Here is a 21178-nt window from a genome sequence, read left to right as displayed (position 1 = left end):
CGATTAAAACTTGCCAGCCATGTTTTTAGCGCTATGGGTAAACTTGGGGTACAGTGATTAGTTCCATGAAAACTGCTGTGTCATGACCGTGATTTTTTCTTTTGTCATTTCTTGACATCTGACTTCACTTTCTCCTTTTATTCTCTCTTGAGCACTGTTCTTTGCTTTGATGAATGCTGAGGCAACAGTAATACAGGTCACTTAGTTCTAAGAGGAAAATGATTAACCAATGAACTTTCTTAATTTCATCATAAAGGGTAGTAGATCCAACAGGGTGTGCTATCTCACCGGAATAAACTGGTGACTTTATATCATCTTGAACAACTGATTATAAAGCTCTGGACCTGGCCCTTGGTAAGCATGCAATACACAGTAGTAGCAAGCTGATCAGGAGTAGAGTCTAGTGTGAACAAAGCATTGTGGGAAAGTACAAAGCGTATTTTGGGAAGGACAGGTGATCTGGAATGGCTGGAGGGAGAGGGGCAGAGGGAGGGGTCCTGTGGAAGCGCTGGAGAAGAGGAACAAGTTTGGACAGGTGGGCTGGGGTCCATTTCAGGGAGTTCTAGGGGCAAGGCTGGGTAGTCTCATTTCTGTTCTAGGTCCTAGGAAGCTGTTGGCCAAGGTTTCACAGGTGGTGGTAGGTTGGGGCTGTGCAGGGGACAGCTGGTGCAGGGAATCATAAGGGACAGGTAGAGGTTGGGGGCAATGGGGCCTGAGGCCCTGAAACAGGACCATGGCAGCTGAGTCTGAAAGACGGTGGTAGAATCATCCAGATTCAGTACTTGCTTGGATATGGGGCCTACGGCAAAGGGAGAAGGGAAGTCACATCTATCCAGACACTGTACTGAGTGCTTACTGTTTGCAAAACCATGGACTGGCGCCTGAGTAAGGAAGTCATTCCAAAGCTGAGGCTTTGCCTGTAAGGAGAGAGAGAGCGAGAGAGCAAGAGAGAGCGAGAGAGCGAGCGCATAGCAGGAGAGGCAAATATGCAAACTGCTAAAGGACACAAGGCAGAATAAAACACAATGCTACAGAGCTTCCAGGAAGACACTTTTGTTTCCCCTGGAGGGTCCCATAGATTAATCCACAGGGCAATATGCTTGTTTACATAGCTCCTTGAGTTGAGTAACAAGCAGTTCTAACACAATCCCATCAAAGGAGCTAGTAATTTGTGGAGAGAGGGGTCCCAACTACTGGCTTCAGCATAGAAAGAAATTACCTTCCCGTGGGTTCCAGGAATGCTCTCGCAGACACCCCGCTCTTCAGTAGCTCCCAAAGCAAGACGACGTTGCTGCCCTGCTCTGTGTTTCTTTGGCTGCCCGTGCTCCTCCACCAGAGAGCATTTCGCCCTGCCCTGTAACTGCCTGCTTGCTTGTCTCTTGCCCACTGGAGCCCTCCTGACAGGCAGGGACCACTTCGAACTTGGTTTCCTGGTCCTAGGTCCTAGCAGAGTGCCAGTAGGGCCAACACTTCCCGTAAATGTTTGGTGAGTGGGGGCATCAGCAATGGATTCAGCTCAGGTTCCATGGCAGAAGCTTTTAAAATTTACTTAGTAGTGGTTCTTGGTCGTAATTCTTGAGAGTGAATGTGGATTGCCTGCTGTTCGGATTGGTAAACAACATTCCCCAGTTGTGGGCAGACTCTTGGCTCCAAACCATCCAGGCGCACAGTGACCTCAAAAAGTGCTGAGGCTCTGCGTGATGCAGGAAAGTCATAAAGTCATGACAGTGGTGACTGTGTCTTTTACAGCCCTTTGCTCCACGGTGTAATGTACAGAGGAATGCTCATAACGTGGAGACTTCAGAAGAATGACTGCCCTTAATGTTTAACCTGGGTTATCAATTTCAGAATTGCAGATAAGGGCACACCAATGAGCCAAAACCTTGCTACCTCTTTTCTGTTCGTCTCAAGTCTTGATCCTGGAGGATGGAGAGTGCTTGTAGGGTCAGTGTAGGGAGCTTCAGAGTGCATGTGTGTGAGCACGTGCACATATGTGCACGCTTACATCAACACATACAAGACTGGAGGTCTGTGGAGGATGGTGGTACAGGGAAGAGGGATTCTGAGTTCCTACTCTAAGTACCAGAATGATGGGCCCTGTGAATATGTCCATAGGATACCAAAGCTTTAAAGTTAACGGATTCTCCATGATCCTCCTAATAGATCCCCAGTTTGGGTGGCCAGGGATGTCCATGGTCAAAATGTTGAGATCTGTGCTTTCATCTTGGGATTGTATAGAATAGCAATGGATCCCAGGAGGAAAAAGTGAGATGCTCAGTTCTGTCGGCACTCCGATTTGCCCTTTCTTTGGGCAACTACCATACTTGCTCCTCAACTCATCACTTGATCTTTTAGGGTGCCAGCTGGGTATTGCTGTGTGAGCGCCTTATATGTAATCCTGAAGTCCTGCCATCTGCCTTGTCTTCGTTTATTTTGGTTAAGTAATGACTGTGGGGGTCATAGCTTTGCTTCTGACTTCTAGTTGGATGTAAATTTCAGATGATGGCAGCCTTAAAATCATTGTGTGGGCCAGGCTAGAGGCCGTGGGGAGTTGTGCTTGAGAGCAGGGTCTCTGGGCTGTGACACTCAGGGCCTGGATCTCAGCTCTGCCACTTAGTAAATGCAGGACTCTGGCAAATCACTTTGTCTCCATGAGCCTCAGTGTCTTTGTCTGTAAAATGGGAATGATAGTATCTGCCTTAAGTATAGTTCTAGGGGATTACGTAAGAGGTGTTGTGAAGTGTTGAGCCCCGTACTTGGTACATTGCACAAGCTCAATAAATACATATAAATTTTATTGTTTTTGTTTGTCTCTCCCTTTTGCCTTTAACCTGGTCATCAAATTTCCCAAAGTGTCTTCTTTCCCTTTGACCTTCGGCCTGTGTGATGACGACTACAGTTTAACTTACTGTTGTTCCCTTATCTATTTTGGTTTCTTCTTTACAGAATGTTCTCTCAGTTCCTCTCAGAATGAACACAGATCTGTCCTGGGAAAGGCCTTCTGTGCACACGTCCTTAAGTGGGTTTCCCTTTCCTGTCATTCTTCACCCCAGCAGCATTCATTTCCTTTTTAGCATGTTTCACAACCTTGAATGTGTCTATCTGTTTAAATTGTCAGTCTGTCTGTGTTGATGGAGCATGAGCTCTAGGGAGGCAGGAGACTCATCTGTGGTCCCTGCTGGAGCCTCCAGGCCCAGTGCTGTGCTGGGCTTAATACATATTTGTTGGATGAATGAATCAAGAAACGATGCAGTGCTCAGGCAGAGCCCTAAGTGAGCTGCAGAGAAGGACATTCTAAGAAGTTTCCATGGGCCAAAGGCAGGCTTGCAGTATCATGTTCTTTTCTTTCTAAAAGGCATATTCAGCTTTCTATTTCATTTGTGACAAGGAAGTCTAATTCGTCCCCACATAGCCTTTTCCCCTCTCTGATAACACTCTCTTGGTCCGTGGAAATACTAATTTAATGGATTCAAAGGTGCTGAGATGCTTTGCTTTCTGTATTTAATCAAAAATGTGATTTTATTGACTGATAAGGAATTCCAGCCAGTTGAAGTGTGGTTTGCCTGTTAAGTAACCTGGAAAAGACCCACCGTCTTTATTTCTACGAGTAAACTTCCTGTTACCTTTAGCCAACTGACAGCTGCAGTCATGTGACACAATCAACCATTAACTTGGTGTCCCGTCGGTTCTTACAACGTGTTAAGTGGGAGACGGCAAACTTCTGGCTAGTCAAAGTCTGGTAGCAAAGGCCAGGACGCCATGGCAGCAGGGTCCCAGGGTCCACGTCTGCTTGTCCTAGGCCTGCTATTGTGTGTGCTGGGCCCCGCTGTGTTGCAGGCCGGGAAAGTGTTGTTGGTCCCAATAGACGGCAGCCACTGGCTGAGCTTGGTCGGGGTCCTCCAGCAGCTGCAGCAGAGGGGACACGACATAGTGGTCCTAGCGCCTGACGCCTCCGTATACATTAAGGAAGGAGCGTTTTATACCTTGAAGAGGTACCCCGTGCCTTTCCGAAGGGAGGACTTCGAAGCGACTTTTATCAGTCTCGGGCATGGTGTTTTTGAGAATGATCCTTTCCTGCGGCGTGTGGTCAAAACCTACAAGAAAGTCAAAGAGGATTCAGCTCTGCTTTTGTCTTCCTGCTCCCATTTACTGCACAACAACGAGGTGATGACCTCCCTGGTGGAAAGCAGCTTCGACCTGGTGTTGACAGACCCATTCCTTCCTTGCGGCCCCATCGTGGCCCAGTACCTGGCTGTGCCTGTTGTGTTCTTCTTGAATGCACTGCCGTGCAGCCTGGACTTTCAGGGTACCCAGTGCCCCAACCCACCGTCCTATGTGCCCAGATCTCTGTCCTCTAACTCAGATCACATGACCTTCCTGCAGCGGGTGAAGAACATGCTCATTGCTTTGGTAGAGAGCTCTCTGTGCAGTGTGGTTTATTCCCCGTATGCGCCACTTGCCTCCGAAATCCTTCAGAAAGACGTGACTGTCCAGGACCTTATGAGCTCTGCGTCTGTCTGGCTTCTCAGAGGTGACTTTGTCAAGGATTACCCCAAGCCCATCATGCCCAATATGGTTTTTATTGGTGGGATCAACTGTGTGAGCAAAAAACCACTATCCAAGGTGTGTATTTGGGTGGGAACTTTACACGCTTATCTTGTGAATACTTTGGCTAGATGAGCTTGCCCCAGATATATGCTGAACGAGCACGCTGAGATAGTTTCAAATGCCCTTTTCCGTTCATTCTTATCTCTCAAGTCTCCTAGGTCTGAGTTGTCATTTATATCTGTCTTTGATATCGTCTCCTGGGTCATTTCTTTGTAGCTGGCACTTTAAGAACGTATACTTTGGACAGTTTATTCTGTGTGTGCCAGTAGCTAGTAATCAATTAGATGCGAAGGGTTATATGGCATAAGCACAGAGAACTGGGTGCAGCACGCACCTTGCCCTGGACTGTGTCAGGCATGGGAGATTCAAGGTTGCTGAAATAATTCTTTGACATTTATGGATCCTGGCAGAGAAAGTTGCCTTTATGTTCCTGGTTAAAGTTCCAGTTTCTAGATATTCCAATAAGATGCTGGCTCCTGCAGTACCTTCTCTTTAATAGTTAAATAACCTGCCAGCCGGGTTCTGACATTGGGCAGAAAAGATCCTGAGTCTTAGTTTCTGCAATGCTCGTCTGTTCATTTATTTCCCCTTAAAGAATTTGAGGTATGCAAAAAAGTAGCATTCATATCCTCTTGAAAATCTCCACAGAGGGGATAGGGAATAGCATGAGAGCCTCCGTTAGAAGGGGGGTGAAAGGATTCTCCGAGGAGGTGACATTTCAGTGGGCGTTTACTAATTTATTCGAGTGTTGTTTGAGGACCTGCTGGTAGCCAAGGCACCTTCCAGGTGCTGAGTCTGGCTCTTACTAAGGGATTGTCATTACCCTTGGGGAGTGTTGAGTCTTACTTCCAGTGTGCCACCAAAGTGGTTCATATTCTCAATGATCATGTAATTGTCATGGCAAGGAGAAACTTTGGGCGACAGAAAGAACTTTGGGGTTGAGTTGACACCTCCACTCACTGCCACATGACAGGCTCTCCTCTCTGGGGCTCTGATTCCTCCCTTAAAATGTAGAGAGGGATCTGATGACCCCTCACAGGTCTTCCAGCTATAAGATTCTGATACCCCATGGCCTATTGGACAAGTATGTGTTTGATGGGGTGGCCTGGTTAAGAAAGAAGGAGGTGGTGTTGATTTTCTGAAAGCAAAATTAGAAAACCTAAAGGCATAGAAAATGATTATTGATTCTCTTTCAGATAGAGGAAAAGGAAGAGATGAAATATTACCAAATCAATGGGCACATCTCAGATCAAAGGAAAGAAAGCCGGTCAACATGTGCAAGCTAGAGAGACATTAAAGGGAAATATTTTGGGCATCACTGTTAAGGATCTAAGAGGAAACAATTATGTTTCACATTCAGTTTGAAATTTAAAACTGTGGAGGCGTGCATACATAATGGTAATTCCATTATAAATGGAAGGGCTTATCTATAAATCCACATGGACATCCTCAGTTACACTGGCCTTTTCCCTATTCCGGGGACATCTCAAAATCTTTCCCCGTTCAGCACCCTTGAACATACTGTTCTCTCTTTCTGGGATGCTGTTCCCTGAATTTCTTAGGTAGCAGTTGTCTTCTCATTTTTCAGGTCAGCTTCAAAGTCACTTCCTCAGGGAATCCTTTTCTCTAAGACAGCATCCTGTGCTATTTCCTTCAAAGCATATCAAATACAGTGATTGTTTCCTTTAGAGAGTTGTTTATTGACTGTCTCTTCCATATATTCGGGGGCAGGGACCACTTTGGCTGGGGACCTGGCAATGGATCTGCATGTGATTGGTGTCCTGTAAATATCAGCATCTAAGACGTGTAATTGACACTCACCAAATATTTGTTAAATGAATGAATGAAAAGAAGGGGGTATGAACTGAGGACTAGTCACTGGTTAGGTAGTAACCCCCAACAATTCTTTATACTCCTACAATTATGTACAAACATATGTACAGGTATAAAATTTTTTGTTGCTTGTTTTATAAAAAAAGTAATAATATATCCTCATTGCTTATTTATCAGTCATGTGTTGTAAATATTGCTCCAGTTCTAAGTATTATATCTGTTTTTTTTTTAATATCAATGTCACAGTCATACTTTTTTTTTTTTTAAAGATAATAGATCTCTCTTTCTCTTTTTTTTTGCTGGGAAAGATTTACTCAGAGCTAACATCTGTTGCTACTCTTCCTCTATGCTGTATGTGGGATGCTGCCACAGCATGGCCCCCGATGAGTGGTGTAGGTCCAGGCTTGGAAACCAAACCTGGGCCGCCAAAGATGATCGCACTGAACTTAACCAGTAGGCCATGGGGCCAGCTCCCCAGATTCCACTTTTTTGATATTAATATCACCATTCCTGCATTATTTTTGTTTATATTTCCCTAGTATACTTCCTTTGTCTTCAAGCTTTCTTCTTTCTTTTCAAACAATGTGGAACTGATATGTTTAACCTGGTCAGGCAGATTCCTTTCGTAGGTGAATTTTGCCTGTTTGCACTTAATGTAACAACTGATTGATTTGATTATAACACTTTTAATTTATTTTATTTTTATTTTGCTTCATCATCTTTCTTTTTCCTGACTTTCGCTTGGATGTCAAGTTGCTCTTTATTTTCTTTTTTTCCCTTTGTTAATTAAAAAATTCTACTCTCCACTTCCATTCCTCCAGTGGAGATCATCCCCTTCCCAATGCTCTTGGGAAAAGTCCTGAACTTCAAGAATAAAGGTAGAATCTTTATTTGATAAAGAGAGCCCCTAGAGAAGGCACAGCCCGGTGTTGGATCTGTCTTTGGGATGCCTGCAAGACAAAAGATGGTAGAGCATCACTGAGAGCAGGAATGAACCTTAAGAATTTCAAGATGTCAATCCTCTCTCGGGGTGAGAGATCTCTGTGGATATGTAGAGATTCAGAGATGATATCCAGACATACATCTTGAGTCTGAGGGAAATAGCCAGACAGAAGATCATTGAGAACAGACACCTGAAGATGACGAAGAGAAGAAAGCCTGGTGATGGGGAACCTGGCCGTGTTTGCAGGTGGCTCTGAATGCATAAGATAAGGCGACATGTTTCCAAAAACCTGTCTAAGGGCTTAGTAAGGTTCTTGGAGAAACAAAAGACATTTGAGAGGGAAAAATCTAATGAAAGCTTGGAACTAAAAATACTAAAGTCTCAGCAAAACCTAGTGTCCATATTAAGGGCCTCATTGGAGCGGGCCATTTCTTTCACTTCAGAGGGGTCCCATCTTTTTGGAAGAGGGTAAGAGGTGGGGGATCGAGGATTACTTTCAGTTAACACGTTGCTTCACTCTTTGGCCGTTCCAGAGTCTGTGAAGTCGAGCAAGGTTTGGGGCAAGTTTTGCCAAGTAGCGGGTAACTACTATTACCTAGTAATAGTAATAGTAACTACTATTATAGCGGGTAACCTCACCATTATCCCATAAGAGCTGGCCCAGAGCTGGGCGTTGGCCATGCTAACACAATCTCTGAAGTTTGCCCTGCTGTGATCTGTCGGTAAACTTTCGTGCTATGTAAACTTTAGATAGCTAAGTGCTGTTATTTAACGTTGGATGTTTATGGACCTGTGGGTTCGATTTTGTGTTAATCATACACTGCTGGTTGCTGAGTGGGTGTGGAATGGCGTGCAAGGAGGGGAAATTAGGTGTGGTCCTTTCCAGACAAGGTTAAACACAAGAGTGGGTTTCATGAAGGAGCAAAGGTCCTAGGAAATTCAGGTGAGCCGTGTACCTTCACTCAGGAGAAAGAACTTAATACTTGGAGATGAGCCGTCTCTCCCCAGGAAAGGGAGATGTGGTGCAGATCCTAGGGAGGAAGGACCTCGGAAAAACCATCCTCAGGATGTTCTTGCCACAAACCAAAAATGCAGCGTGATGATGGGGAGGATGACGCTGGCCTCCCTGACCTTTCAGATGAGCCCAATGGAAAAGGCTAAGACACAGCTGCTTCAGCCAGAGGGCCTGGGACTGGTGGGGGTGGACTAGACAGTGGGCTGGTCGGTATTTGGGCTTTACTGGTCACCCCTAGAATTAAGCTTGGCAGAAGTCTCTTAAAATCATGTGTGCTGAGCGTTGTTGGAAGTCTCCTGTGCCTCTCATCTAGGGTGACCAATGTCCTGGTTTGTCCAGGACTGTTCAGGTTTTAACACTGAAAGTCTGGTGTCCCAGGAGACCCCTCAGTTCTAGGCAAAGGCTGCCACATCACACAGTCTCCTTAATGCCCTTGGCATTCTTTGGAAGCATATAAAGCCATTTGGGAGTTAATTAGATCACCAATAACCTATAGTTGAGGGAGAATCGGCATACTTATGCCTAACTCTGTTACTCTACTTCCTCCAAGTGGAATTACCACTGTGTGGGTGTGCAAGTGGACCTTTCCTGCGGACTGGAACACTCTGGAGATGGCTGTGAAGGTTGGGGACAGATCAGACTGAGCTAAGATTATTGCCAAGGGTCGAATCTAGGGGCTTCCTTACTCTCTTCCTGGGGACACTCCCACCACTCTTATTTCCAGGTTTCCATGTGTCAACACCGCAGCTAATGCTGCTCTTCTTTTTTCAGAATTTTCTTTCTAGTGCATCCTTTCAGACCTTTTGTTTGACGTCCATCTCTAAAGTCTATTCCTTATTGCTTTAGGGATGGGCCTTTGGTAGGTCGTAATCTGTAATCTGTGCTTACTGGTTGGGATCCCTGCCATCACTGTTTCTCACCCCTGTACGCACACACAGTTTCTAAAATCCCATCCTCCTCCTTCATCCAAGGGAACCACAGATTGCTTTTTTCTAGCAGTTGTAACATTCATTATTAACTAGAAAATCACTCAGTTTACAGTTCAAATATACTAAAACTCACTCAATTAAAAAAATTACTTCTTGGTAAAAAAAGGTCACTTAATGGCAACAGGATACCATTAGCAGTATGAAGGACTTTGAATCAACACAGCCCCCCAGTTTTCTAGTGATCTGTCTTGCAGGCAAAGGGGACCATCTGCTGTCATCTGTAGAGGGCTTGTCACACAGCCCCCTCCCTGTTCTTCCTTCCTTATTCCTTGGGTCATCTGGCCCAGGAGTTTCTTCAGAGGCAAGTCCCATTGCCTCATCTTGAGCTTTGTCCTTGAAGAGCCAAGGCTGTAATGCCCACAGGCGGTCTTTGTTGGGGGCCTCCTGAGACAGGGGAGTGGCCTTACAGGTGTGGTCTTCCTTGGATGATGGTGATGGACATATTGCTAGAAGGAATCAGCTGCTAGAACAGGACAGAGCGCTCTGTGAAGGTCATACGCTGGGTGGGTTGAGACTCAGTGCCTGTCTATCCTTCCTACCAGTGGCTTTGGTTTACTCATATGCCCTTGACCTTCTCTGAACTCCACAGAAGGGGCTCAGGTCATTGGTACCCACTAAGCAAGGGTTTCTGTCACCCATTTTATATCTGTCAAACCTCGGGAGGAATATTTTGCTTTTTACACTACATTATGGAACCAGCAAAGGAAGATTCAAATATATTTCTGTATATTCTTCTTGCTAAAGCAGGAAAGTTGGCTTGCACTCTATAGAAAGCTCTCCTCCAGGAAAGGTGGAAAAATGCAAGGTTGACTGGTTAAATTTCAGCACTGAGTTGACGTGAATGTGGTCTTGAGTCATCCAAAAATATTGGCTGCCATATGGAAGACTGCTCCAGGCTGCAGGGAAGCAAGAGTTGTTAAAGATTGTCTGCTATTTGAGGTTTTTCCTTAATTGTGAGCCTAATCCTTAACACTCTCTGGAGCTTTGTGCTTTGACTCTATGCATTCTTTCAACATAAAAAGAATATTCCAGAAGCCTTGAAAAGTAATACAGATCTTTACTGTAGATTTTCTTAAAGGGGCAGTGCAGGGGTTTGAGAGTGCATAGAAAGCTTTCTGAAATCCTCTTTGGACAGCTTTCCTCTCCCCCAATTTCCCCTTTCACAGCGTCTGCTAAAAGGCTCTCGCTTCACTCCATGATGCTCATTCACCTTTCTTCCCTCCTTCCTCACTGCCATCTGCTTTCTCCTTCAACCGCCTTCCCAAAAGCCAGCTTTCTCCCAAGACCTTCCCAGCTGCCTGCAGCCCTGGGGAAGTGGATCTGGTCTTCTCTCTGCTTTTCTTTTGGAAAATTAGCACATTCTGTGGATTCTGCATCTCCAAGAAGAACCCAACAGATAACCCTGTAAGCAAGATCCTTCCTTCTTTGGAAGGGAGTAAGGGAGAGAGAAGTGCTGTAACATACACTAATACTTTGTGTCTCTGTTACACACACACACACACACACACACCCTTTAATCACATTCTTAAGAGAAAGCTATCTGATTCACAGCTTAATGTATGCAGTCACCAAAAAACATGAGAAAAAAATTAACTGGAAATTTATTTTTTGGTCCTAGGAGTTTGAAGCCTATGTCAATGCTTCTGGAGAACATGGAATTGTGGTTTTCTCTTTGGGCTCCATGGTCTCAGAGATTCCGGAGAAGAAAGCGATGGAAATTGCTGATGCTTTGGGAAAAATACCTCAGACAGTAAGGAAGATTCTACACCATTCCTTTATATCTATCGTCACAAGAGTTCTCACCCCAGACTTCCAGTATCTAAGTTAATTCCATTAGTTGGACTTTAGACTTGGGTTTTCCCTTCTACTTGCCAATTATTAAAGCAAAAGTCTTCTTTTTGCAATTTTACTCCAGCTACTATGTTCAACCGTGGTCCACTTCCCTTGGAGGTCTCATTTTCTCTAAGAGACTCAAAAGAGAATTAAGGAGAACTTATTTAAAAAAAAGAAAATAAACAGGATAGTGTTTCTTCATATTAAATAGGAATATTTCTCCAAAAAGTTGTTGGTGAGGACAACTGGATTTATTTCTTATATATCTGCTTTTATAGTTCTACGTCCACTCATTTTATTAAGTAAACTTTCCTTTCAAGTTCAGGAAAGTACAAAAGTCATAAATGCACGTCTTGAGGAATTTCCACAAAATCACAGAACGTTGCCAGCTCTTGGAAGCCTTCTTACTCACTACACTTCCCACCCCTGCCAAGATTAGGTTCATTCAGAGGACTCCACTTTCCAGCTATTACAGCAGATGTTTTGTTTTAAAATCATATTATGTTCTTTAAACTCTGTTCTTGTCTCCGCAAGGTTCTGTGGCGGTACACTGGAACTCCACCACCAAATCTTTCGAAGAACACAATACTCGTCAAGTGGCTGCCCCAAAATGATCTGCTTGGTACGTGGGGAGGATTTGATGTGTGGGTCAAATGAGGTTAAATTAAGAAAGTGGCTTAGGTATGGCTGTTCTAAAGGATTGTTTAGCTGGAAAACATATGGCCAATGTAGCCCACATTGCTTTTTACCCAGTGGGGCATCTCAATGCACATTTTCTTCTGCAAACTTCTGCAAGGGCCAACTGTGGATAGCACTGAGTCCTTTGAGGGCTTTCAGAACCTAGACAGTGTCAGATCGTGAAACTCAGCGACTTGACCACCAGTGTCCCTCCTTTTTTCTTCTCAGGTCACCCGAAGACTCGTGCCTTTATTACACATTCTGGCTCCCATGGTGTATATGAAGGAATCTGCAATGGCGTTCCAATGGTCATGATGCCCTTGTTTGGTGATCAGATGGACAATGCAAAGCGCATGGAGACCCGGGGAGCTGGAGTGTCCTTGAACATCCTAGAAATGACTTCTGATGATTTAGCAAATGCCCTAAAAACTGTCATCAATGACAAAAGGTAAGAGAGAAGGTACAGAGGAATACTACCCATATTTTGGCCATCGCATTCACAATAAATATTCAAATGTGAAAACAAATACCTAAAAATCGAATTTATAAGGAAGATGATTTGGGGGTTATTATTATTCATTTTGTGAAAGGATGCTTTAATTCCTATAGAATTTATCATAGAAATTATTTTAAATATTATCTCCCGTAATAGATTTAAAACTTCAATTTATTAAAAAAGTCACCATAATAGATGTCTGATCTATAACTTCTTGTAAAGAGAGAAATATTCCAAGAAGCAGAGTGTCTGTAAGATCAAAACAAACCGGGCTCGTGGAAGTACAGTTTTTCCCAGCACTTAAACCTATGAGGAATTTTGTCCATGGGATTTATAAATGGAGCGGGGGGGGGGGGGGGGGGCGTCATATGATATCACAGGCAAAGGCTTCTAATAAAAGCAAAGCCAAGTTTGTTCAAATATAGCTCTGAAAATGATTCAAAAGGCAAAAGTCATCAGATTGAATGACTTCTGCATAAAATGTATTGTATTCCCGTCAAGCTCACTAGTAATAGGCTGATGAAAACCTTACGGGAAGAAGTGATGGCCAGGGGTGGACTTCATCCAAGAATTAATAATGTGAGAGCGCGCGTATGAGCATGTGTGTGCATGTGAGTACGTGTGCATGTGTGTGTGTCTACAAGAGTGTCAGGAGCCTCATTTGTAGTTGCTTCATTTCAAAAGAGACACCAGGCAGGAGTACAGATGTGTGAAGACTGGAGCGTGTTGATGTGGGAGGAGACACTACGCAGGGGGACGCGCCAAGACTGGACAAGGGAAGATGGGGGTGAAGTGATGGTGCTCACATGTGTGTGGTGCCAACGGATAAAAAACAAAGGTCCACATAACCAACCCAGGGTAACAACCCGCCCAGAGCAATTGGTGGTGTTCTCCACCTTCATTCCAATTGGCCTCTGCTGACAGCCCGGCTTGTCAGCGTTGGGCTGTGCTGCTCACACATCAATACAATTAAAACCCAACTTCCTTCTGTGTGCTCGTGAAACTCGTTCTTGAGGTTCACGTTAGTAATATAATTTTGATCTTTTGTTCGGTGGTAGAGACAACCACTTGTAACCTAAAAATGACTTGGTAGAAGTTCTCTGCGCTTTATTATTTTTTAAAAAACACTAACCAATCAACTTAAGTTATTAACTAAATTCGTCTATTCATTTTTGAGCCTTCTCTATCTGATTGTGAATCTCTGTGTTCTCAACACTCTCAGCAGGGACTGCACCTACATAGAATAAAGAGAAATGGAAAAATTTCAAACTTCAGATTATGCAACCAGGCCATAACAGGTGCTTGATAGGTACTGGATGAATGACAGCAAGTGTCCAGAAAATCCATCTTGCTTAAGAGAAATGTATAAAAGGAAGATGTTTAACAATATTTATAGCCACATATTCATATTACCTTACAATAATATATCCAAGTAAAATGGCAGACATGTTTAAGGATTCAGCTTTCAGATTCTGATTCAGACGTCAACACTGTCCAAAATAAACAGAAATCCATTTTGTTTAACAGGCTGCATAGACACAGCTTCATGCTAAATTTAGCACTTAGATGGCTTGATGTTTCAGTAATTGAATTGAACATATGCCACCATCTTGGAGATGGCACTTAAAAATAGCTTTTACTTGACTAGTTGTGATTGTTTACAACTTCGCATGGAAAACTGTTCATAATTTCTGACATGACCTTTTCATTTATTTCTTTATCTTATTATAAAGAAAATATAATCTAATTTCCTACAAAAATATCACTAAAAAAGAAAAGAAGAGGGGGCTGGCCCAGTGGTGCAGTGGTTAAGTGTGCGCATTCCACTTCTGTGGCCCAGGGTTTGCTGGTTCAGATCCCGGGTGCGGACATGGCACCACTTGGCAAGCCATGCTGTGGTAGGCATTCCACATATAAAGTAGAGGAAGATGGGCACGGATGTTAGCTCAGGGCCAGTCTTCCTCAGCAAAGAGAGGAGGACTGGTAGCAGTTAGCTCAGGGCTAATCTTCCTAAAAAAAAAAAAAAAGAAAAGAAAAGAAGAATGTAGGAAGCAAATTTCAACTAATTTAAAATTAGAATTTTGGCTTCCAATTTTTTTTAGAGATAAAGAACATTTACTGTGTGTGTTTTCTTTTCTGACTATAATAGAAACACATTTGCTCTACCGAGTTTGGAAAATTTGGTGGTTCCTAACCAGAAGCGAGCATAGAGAGGGGATAGTTTACTCCTGTTGGAGTTCCAGGCATTCACAGAACTGTCTTTGTGTTTAGCTATAAGGAAAACATCATGCGCCTCTCCAGCCTTCACAAGGACCGCCCCGTGGAGCCACTGGACCTGGCCGTGTTCTGGGTGGAGTTCGTGATGAGGCACAAGGGGGCCCCGCACCTGCGCCCTGCAGCCCACGACCTCACGTGGTACCAGTACCACTCTTTGGACGTGATCGGCTTCCTCCTGGCCGTCGTGCTGGGAGTCGCCTTCATCATCTATAAATCTTGTGCCTTCGGCTTCCGGAAGTTCTTTGGGAAAAAAGGGCGAGTTAAGAAGTCCCACAAATCCAAGACACAGTGAGAAGTGGGTGGGAAGTGAGGTGAACCAAACTTGCAAATGGGGTCAGTGTGAAATTCATGTTTTGTTTATTCAAGAAATACTGAGCCATAAGTTAAACACCCCAGTGTTTTTAAAAATGAAAACAATCTAATTGCTAGTCACGCCTATAGAGAGAGATATTTGAATATGCTTTCTGCTTCTTCCAATATCTTTAATCTGGACTCTCTTGTCATCTTTCAAGTGACTTGCCAAGAGGATGGACAGGTCCTCCTTCATCCTGCATTGCTTTTCTTACTCAGGTAGGGCCTGTTTGGGAGCGCGGGTTTCAGAGGTGGTCCCACAGTACCCCCACCTTGGATGCTGATTCTAACATCATCTTCTGGCTTCCGTAGACTGTTGTGATCAATTCCTTCATCAATGATGGCAGATCCTAATTTATGCTCATGCTTCACAGATGTCACTTGTGTGTTTAAAAAAGGATATGTTTATTCCTGTAGGGCATAGCTCCTTGCACTTGAAATAAACGAGCAATGTAGAGTCCTTCGAGAAGAGTGTATGGTTTCTAACTTTGGGGGAAAAGAATGTTGTAGAAAATTGATGGGTGGTGTTTGAGAGGATAACCATTGCTTCATCTCTTGTGCCAAAAGGATCTGAATTTGATAAAAGCCCCAAATATAGTGTCTGGCATGTATATTTTCTCTGTTTCTTGCAACTAAAAACATATTAATAAATTCATGTAAATTCTATGTCTTAGGTGTTCTTCTCTTCATTGCTGTTGCATTTATTGTTGTTAACCTCCGTGTTCTAATTACGAAAGCGATGCACGGTTATGACAGACAATTTGAAAAATATAGACGTGCACACATACACAAGAAAATAGAAATCTCCAGGAACCATGTTCCTCAGAAATAACCACATAACTATTTTGGCAAATGCATATATTTATAAAGTATTGCAGCTATACCAAATATATCTAGTTTTCTCACATTCTTTTTCCACTTCAGTCTATCGGAAATGTTCTCCCCAGGCTTTTGTGTAACATTTAATTTGTTTTTAGTGGCCAAGAAGTATCTATTGCATGGATATACCAGGATATATTTAAACACCACTTCTGGGTGAATTCACTTTTATTTTCTTTTGTGAAAAAGGCCTCATTACATGGGGCCAGCCCATGGGTGTGGTGGTTAAGTTCACAAGCTCCACTTTGGTGGCCTGGGGTTCGCTGGTTCGGATCCTGGGCATGGACCTAGCACCACTCATCAAGCCACACTGTGGCAGCATCCCACATAAAATAGAGGAAGACTGGCATAGATGTTAGCTCGGGGCTGATCTTCCTCAAGCAAAAAGAGGAAGATTGGTAACGGATGTTACCTCAGGGCGAATCTTCCTCACCAAAAAAAAAAAAAAAAAACAGAAAGAAAGAAAAAAGCATACAAATATTGTTGCCATAATCTAAGAAAGAATGGAAAGTATTTTCATTTTGGAAAAGCAAGCAGAGCCCACTTTACTCTCCTCAATCTCATCATCTTAGTGTCTTCTCCAGACAAGTGTTGAGGGCATCTCACTTTTTCCTGTGGCTTACACGCTCATCACGTGTGTAATAAAAAATGACCCCTTTCTCCACCCCTGCTGATAGCCATGTCCCTCACAATGTGTCTTTGTAGCTCTTACCAACAAGAGGGGGCATCTGTTTCCCCACCTGTTGAGTCCTGGCTGGCCTGTGCCCTGCCTTGGCTGACAGAATGTGGCAGAGGTGATGGGTGCCTGTTCCAAGTCATGTTTCTGCTCGCTCTCTTGGAGCCCCATCCAGCTGTTGTGAGAACACCCTGGTCTAGCCCTGCTGCACGGTGAGAGACATGTGTCCTTGTCACCCTAGTCACTTCACCCGGTAGCTAGCCAACTGCCAGAAAAGTGTATGAAGCCATAGACAAGCCAGCCCTCACCCAGCCTACCAGCTGACCACAGATACTTGAGCGACTCTAGTTGTGCTTGGCCAGACCAACAGAACCACTCAGCTGACCCGTAGATTCATGAACAATAATTAATGATTGTTTTCAGTCATTAAGCTTTGAGGTGGTTTGTTACACAGCAATGACTAACTGATACATTCACTCCTGGCCCTAAATCCACAATCTTTCATGTGTTCAAAGGGCAAAGGTGTGTCCTACCCACCTCTATATCCACCTCAAGCACACGGCAGGCATGCAGTCAGGGTCTATGGAGCATAACTGTAACCACATAACTTGAATAATCTTTGAAAGAGAAAAGAAGGCCCAGCAGGGAGTGGGAGGAGGCAGGGCAGAGGGAGATGTGGAGGAAGGGGCATGCGATAATGCTTTCTTGTGTCCATTCCTTATCAGTCAACATGTCTCCAAAGGGCAGAGTGAGGGAACTGTGTATGGATGTTATGGGGAAGAGGCATTCAGCACCATGTAGAGCAAACTCATTGTCTAACCACTCATATCCAATGAAGTAGAAATGGGCTACTGAGGGTAATGAGCTTCCTAGGATCGGTGGTGTCCAAGCAGAGGCTGAGGGACTCCCTCTTGGCAGGGTGGGCACACTTTGGGAACTAACTAAGGAGTCTTGGACCTAGTTGGCTCTGGCTCTTGTTCTGTCGCTCTGTAATGCATAGGAAGGTTTCCAAAGGCCAGTATTTCATTGCTCAAACTGTTGATCTGGGCTGTCTCTCCCAGCTACAAGTGGCAGGGGAGTCCTCTGGGCCCCACTTTTGGTTCAGGGAAACAAGGTCCCTGCCCTCTTACCTATCTGTGAGGTTCTTTACCTTCTAAATATTCTGCCAGTGAGAACCCCCTTCCCCTGCAAGTCATCCAGTCCGTGGGGAGGAGTTGTCTTCCTAGGACCCCTCTGTCACCCTCACTGCTCCAGCTGCCCTGACCACACTTCCCCATCCTGGGCTCCTACGACCACATCCCCAGGGGACTTGGCTGTGAATCACCCCCTCCCACCTTTTCCCTTTCCCAAACAGGCCACACATGTGGGTAACAGAAATGTTCAATGACAACATAATGTGGGGTTTTTATCCCAGGGCCCTGTGCACTCCTCAAAGCCCTCAGTTGATAGAGACTCAGAGAGGCAGTTGGATCTCAAAGTTCCAAGGGTCTGGGACCTAACGGTGATGATTCTAAAGAAGCCCGCCCACCCCGCCAGGAGACCCATTCCTCACCTGAGTTACGACTGAGGAGCCCGACCCTCTCACTTCTTTGTCACCCCCTCTGCTGTTGCCCACATTACCATTGATGTGTATTGGGCAAAGAACAAAGCTTCCTCTTGTGGTGTATTTTTGTTCCATCCAGGAGAGGACTCTGAGAAAAGGTCAGTATTTAGGTCCCAGGTAGATCTTTAAAGGGTTCCCAGGAGGGAAAGAGCACAGGATGGTGCAGGACCCCGGGACGGTGAAGGTTTGAGGATGAGGGGTTTGAAACAGAAGGACAAAGGATCCAGCCACTTTTGATCCTCCATCTTGACATCTGTGTTGGCGTTTGTCAGCCCTAAGGGTGCTGCTGCTGTTGAGAGAGCCCCAGGAAAGCAGAGAGGAGAACTGCTGAGGTGGGTTTCTCAGTCGTCATTCATTTTCAGTGTCTAGAAAAGAGGGTGGGGGGGCCCTTCTTAACCAAGTGTGTTAACACTTTTTAACTATTTCTCTGTAACAAATGACCAGAAACTTAGTGCTTAGAACAAAAGCCATTTATTACCTCGCAGTTCCCATGGGTCGGGGGTCTGGGCCTGGCTTAGCGGGCTCCTTTGCTCGGGCTCTCACAGGCTTCACTCAGGTATTGGTTAGCTGCATCCTGTGTGGAGCTTGGTCTTCGTCCAAGCTCATGTGGCTGTTGGCAGAATTCAGCTCCTTGTGGTTACAGCACTGAGGCCCCCACCCGGATGCCGCTTGGCACACTCCATAGGCAGTTCGTGTCCTGGCTGTTTACTTTTCAAGGCCAGCGGGAGCATCTCTCTCTAGCCTGCCAAGATGGAGTCTTATATGACATAGGGAGTGGGTTCCCATCTCCTTTGCCATATTCCGTTGGTTAGAATTTGGGTCTAACCCAAGTCATGGCTTCTGTCCCTGCTCCGGGGAAGAGGATTATGCAGGGTGTGACTCATCGTGGGTTGTCTTAGGGTATGTTGACACCCCAACTATTTAAAAAATCTTGTTGATTTCGAAAGAGCTTGAGGAAGAGATGGCAGAAGCAACAATAGACTCAGAGGAGGACCCATCAGAGGAAAGAGAGGACCTGGGACCTCTGGCGCCAGATAACGGTGGTAAGAAAGTCAACCCCTCTTCCTGCATTCCTGCCCCGTCCTGGTCGCTAATTCCTCGAGGACAAGTCCCAGCTGAGGTCTCAGTTTCTCCATTTGTCCAGTGGACAGGAAGTTCCCTGCCCAATCGTCCCACAGGTGCAGCTAGGGCTGTGCAGGCATTGGGGAGGCTGAGGTACAAGGGACACCTTCTGTCACGGCCATCTCAGCACTGCACCTGTGCCACCTTGTCTCAGGTACATTCCAACAAGTCACGAACCTCCTCAACATCATGGACAGCGAGTCAGCAAAGATGGACACTGCCGGGGCAGGGCCTGACATGCGGAAGACGCTGGCCTCGGTGATAATCACAGAGAAGGCCACCACCGAGCCCTCTGTGGTGATAAACGCTCTCATTCGCTGCCTGCAGGTGCCGAAGGTAGGGCCTCCTCACCCTCAGCCGCTCCTTGGAGCCCAGCCTCCTGCAGCCGTTCGTGCATCCCGCCACTGCTCAGCGCACAATACTGGCTACTGCAGGCATGGGGCTCAGTGCTGGGGCACAGAGCTGGGCAGGACTGGGAGGTTCTTACTTTTTGCGGACCTCCTGGGGCTGAGGTTTCCACTATTTTAAAGTTCCCCTATATTCTGACCCAGTGGGTTTGGAAGCCAACGTCCTAGAGCATGTGAGCTGAGTTACAAAGATGATGAGCAGGAGCAAAGCAAGTGGACATGGGGCAGCAAAGACACGCCACAGCCAGGGTGCAGGGGTGCTTGGCCAGTGGGGGGACTATTTAGCTGGGGTTGGGGGGGCTGAGGTAGAGGATGTTGAAGGGAGGGATGAAAAGTGTAACCGGAGATCATGGCGGGCCTCTTATGACAGGGACCAGGGCATGAGAATCCCCTGGAAAGCTTGGTAAAACCTGGCTTGCTGGGCCCCACCTGGAGGGGTTCAGATTCAGCAGGTCTGGGCGGGGCCTGAGACCCTGCATTTCTGACAAACTCCTAGGTGCTGCTGCAGCTGCTGGTCTAACGACCACACTTCAAGAACTGCTGGATTTTAGATCATCCTTTAGGCTTCTGGGATGTTCTTTACGGGAGTTCTTTACAGAACAATGTGTGGTAGCCAGGAGGAAGGTGTGCTGGAGTCAGGGAGCATAGGCAAATGGTTTTCAAAGCAGATTTTTAATACGTAGATTTTATGGGGGCTGGCCTGGTGGCAGAGCGGTTAGGTTCGCGTGCTCTGCTTCAGCGGCCTGGGTTCACTGGTTCGGATCCAGGGGCGGACCTACACACCACTCGTCAAGACATGCTATGGCAGTGTCCCACATACAAAATAGAGGAAGGCTGGCACAGATGTTAGCTCAGGGCCAATCTTCCTCAAGCAAAAAGAGGAGGATTGGCAACAGATGTTAGCTCAGGGCCAATCTTCCTCTCATGCACACACACAAACATACACACAAGTTTGAAAACCGCTGGTCTGGGGCCACGCGGTACTGAGCAGCTAAGGCCACACAATTGCTGGAGTTTACAAGCCTCTATTACTTGCTGTCCCAAGACTAGGAAAGCAAGGCCAAGGTTCTCTGCACCTGATTTCACTACTAGGACGTACAAATTTGGGTGAGTTCTTCTCTTCCTGAAGTCCCCAAATTAGCTAAGGTCTTGACTGTCAAGAATTGACTTTCTTCCCACATGAGGGAGGAGGTCATTTTCCCAGAGGGCTTTGCAGGCAACAGCCCACATATAAAGTCAACCCTCATTCCTTAAGAGGGGCTTGGCAAACCCAATTAAATGAGAGTCATTCTCAAATACGACTCTCCAGGTGCGGTCTGGGTTGCACAATCTATTTGTCCAATTCTGTCCTAACCCAGGTCATTTGAAATGGTGATAAGTGCTTTATAGGAATCAAAATTGAGAAAGAGGTACATTTCCTGGTCTTAAATGCTCCCTCGCTAGGGCTAAGGGCAGAGCAAACTGGCTT

At 45.4% G+C, this 21178-nt stretch overlaps 2 protein-coding genes across 7 annotated transcripts in view; both read left to right on the top strand.

The window, feature by feature from the left end:
• The window catches only part of LOC106844857 (UDP-glucuronosyltransferase 1-6-like), a 76842-nt gene extending 61153 nt beyond the window's left edge, over positions 1–15689 (top strand). For 5 of the 6 annotated variants that reach the window (XM_014862574.3, XM_014862575.3, XM_014862573.3 and 2 more), the window contains exons 2-5: positions 11007–11138; positions 11756–11843; positions 12128–12347; positions 14667–15689. In XM_014862574.3, coding sequence (XP_014718060.3) covers positions 11007–11138; positions 11756–11843; positions 12128–12347; positions 14667–14964 — 738 coding nt within the window. In that variant the 3' untranslated portion in view covers positions 14965–15689. Of the gene's footprint in view, positions 1–3698; positions 4624–11006; positions 11139–11755; positions 11844–12127; positions 12348–14666 lie in introns of those variants that run through there. The other variant, XM_014862571.3, reaches the window with a different exon arrangement.
• Positions 15690–19123: 3434 nt separating this feature from the next.
• Positions 19124–21178, top strand: part of MROH2A (maestro heat like repeat family member 2A) — a 43035-nt gene continuing 40980 nt past the window's right edge. Inside the window, exons 1-2 of the mRNA XM_044751476.2 lie at positions 19124–19224; positions 19458–19639. Coding sequence (XP_044607411.2) covers positions 19143–19224; positions 19458–19639 — 264 coding nt within the window. The 5' untranslated portion in view covers positions 19124–19142. The remainder of the gene's footprint in view (positions 19225–19457; positions 19640–21178) is intronic.

The sequence above is a fragment of the Equus asinus genome, chromosome 19 (assembly GCF_041296235.1).
Source record: "Equus asinus isolate D_3611 breed Donkey chromosome 19, EquAss-T2T_v2, whole genome shotgun sequence".
Lineage (NCBI taxonomy): Eukaryota > Metazoa > Chordata > Mammalia > Perissodactyla > Equidae > Equus > Equus asinus.
The sequence above is the reverse complement of the archived record's forward strand: the minus strand, read 5'-3'. Positions and strand labels throughout refer to the sequence as shown.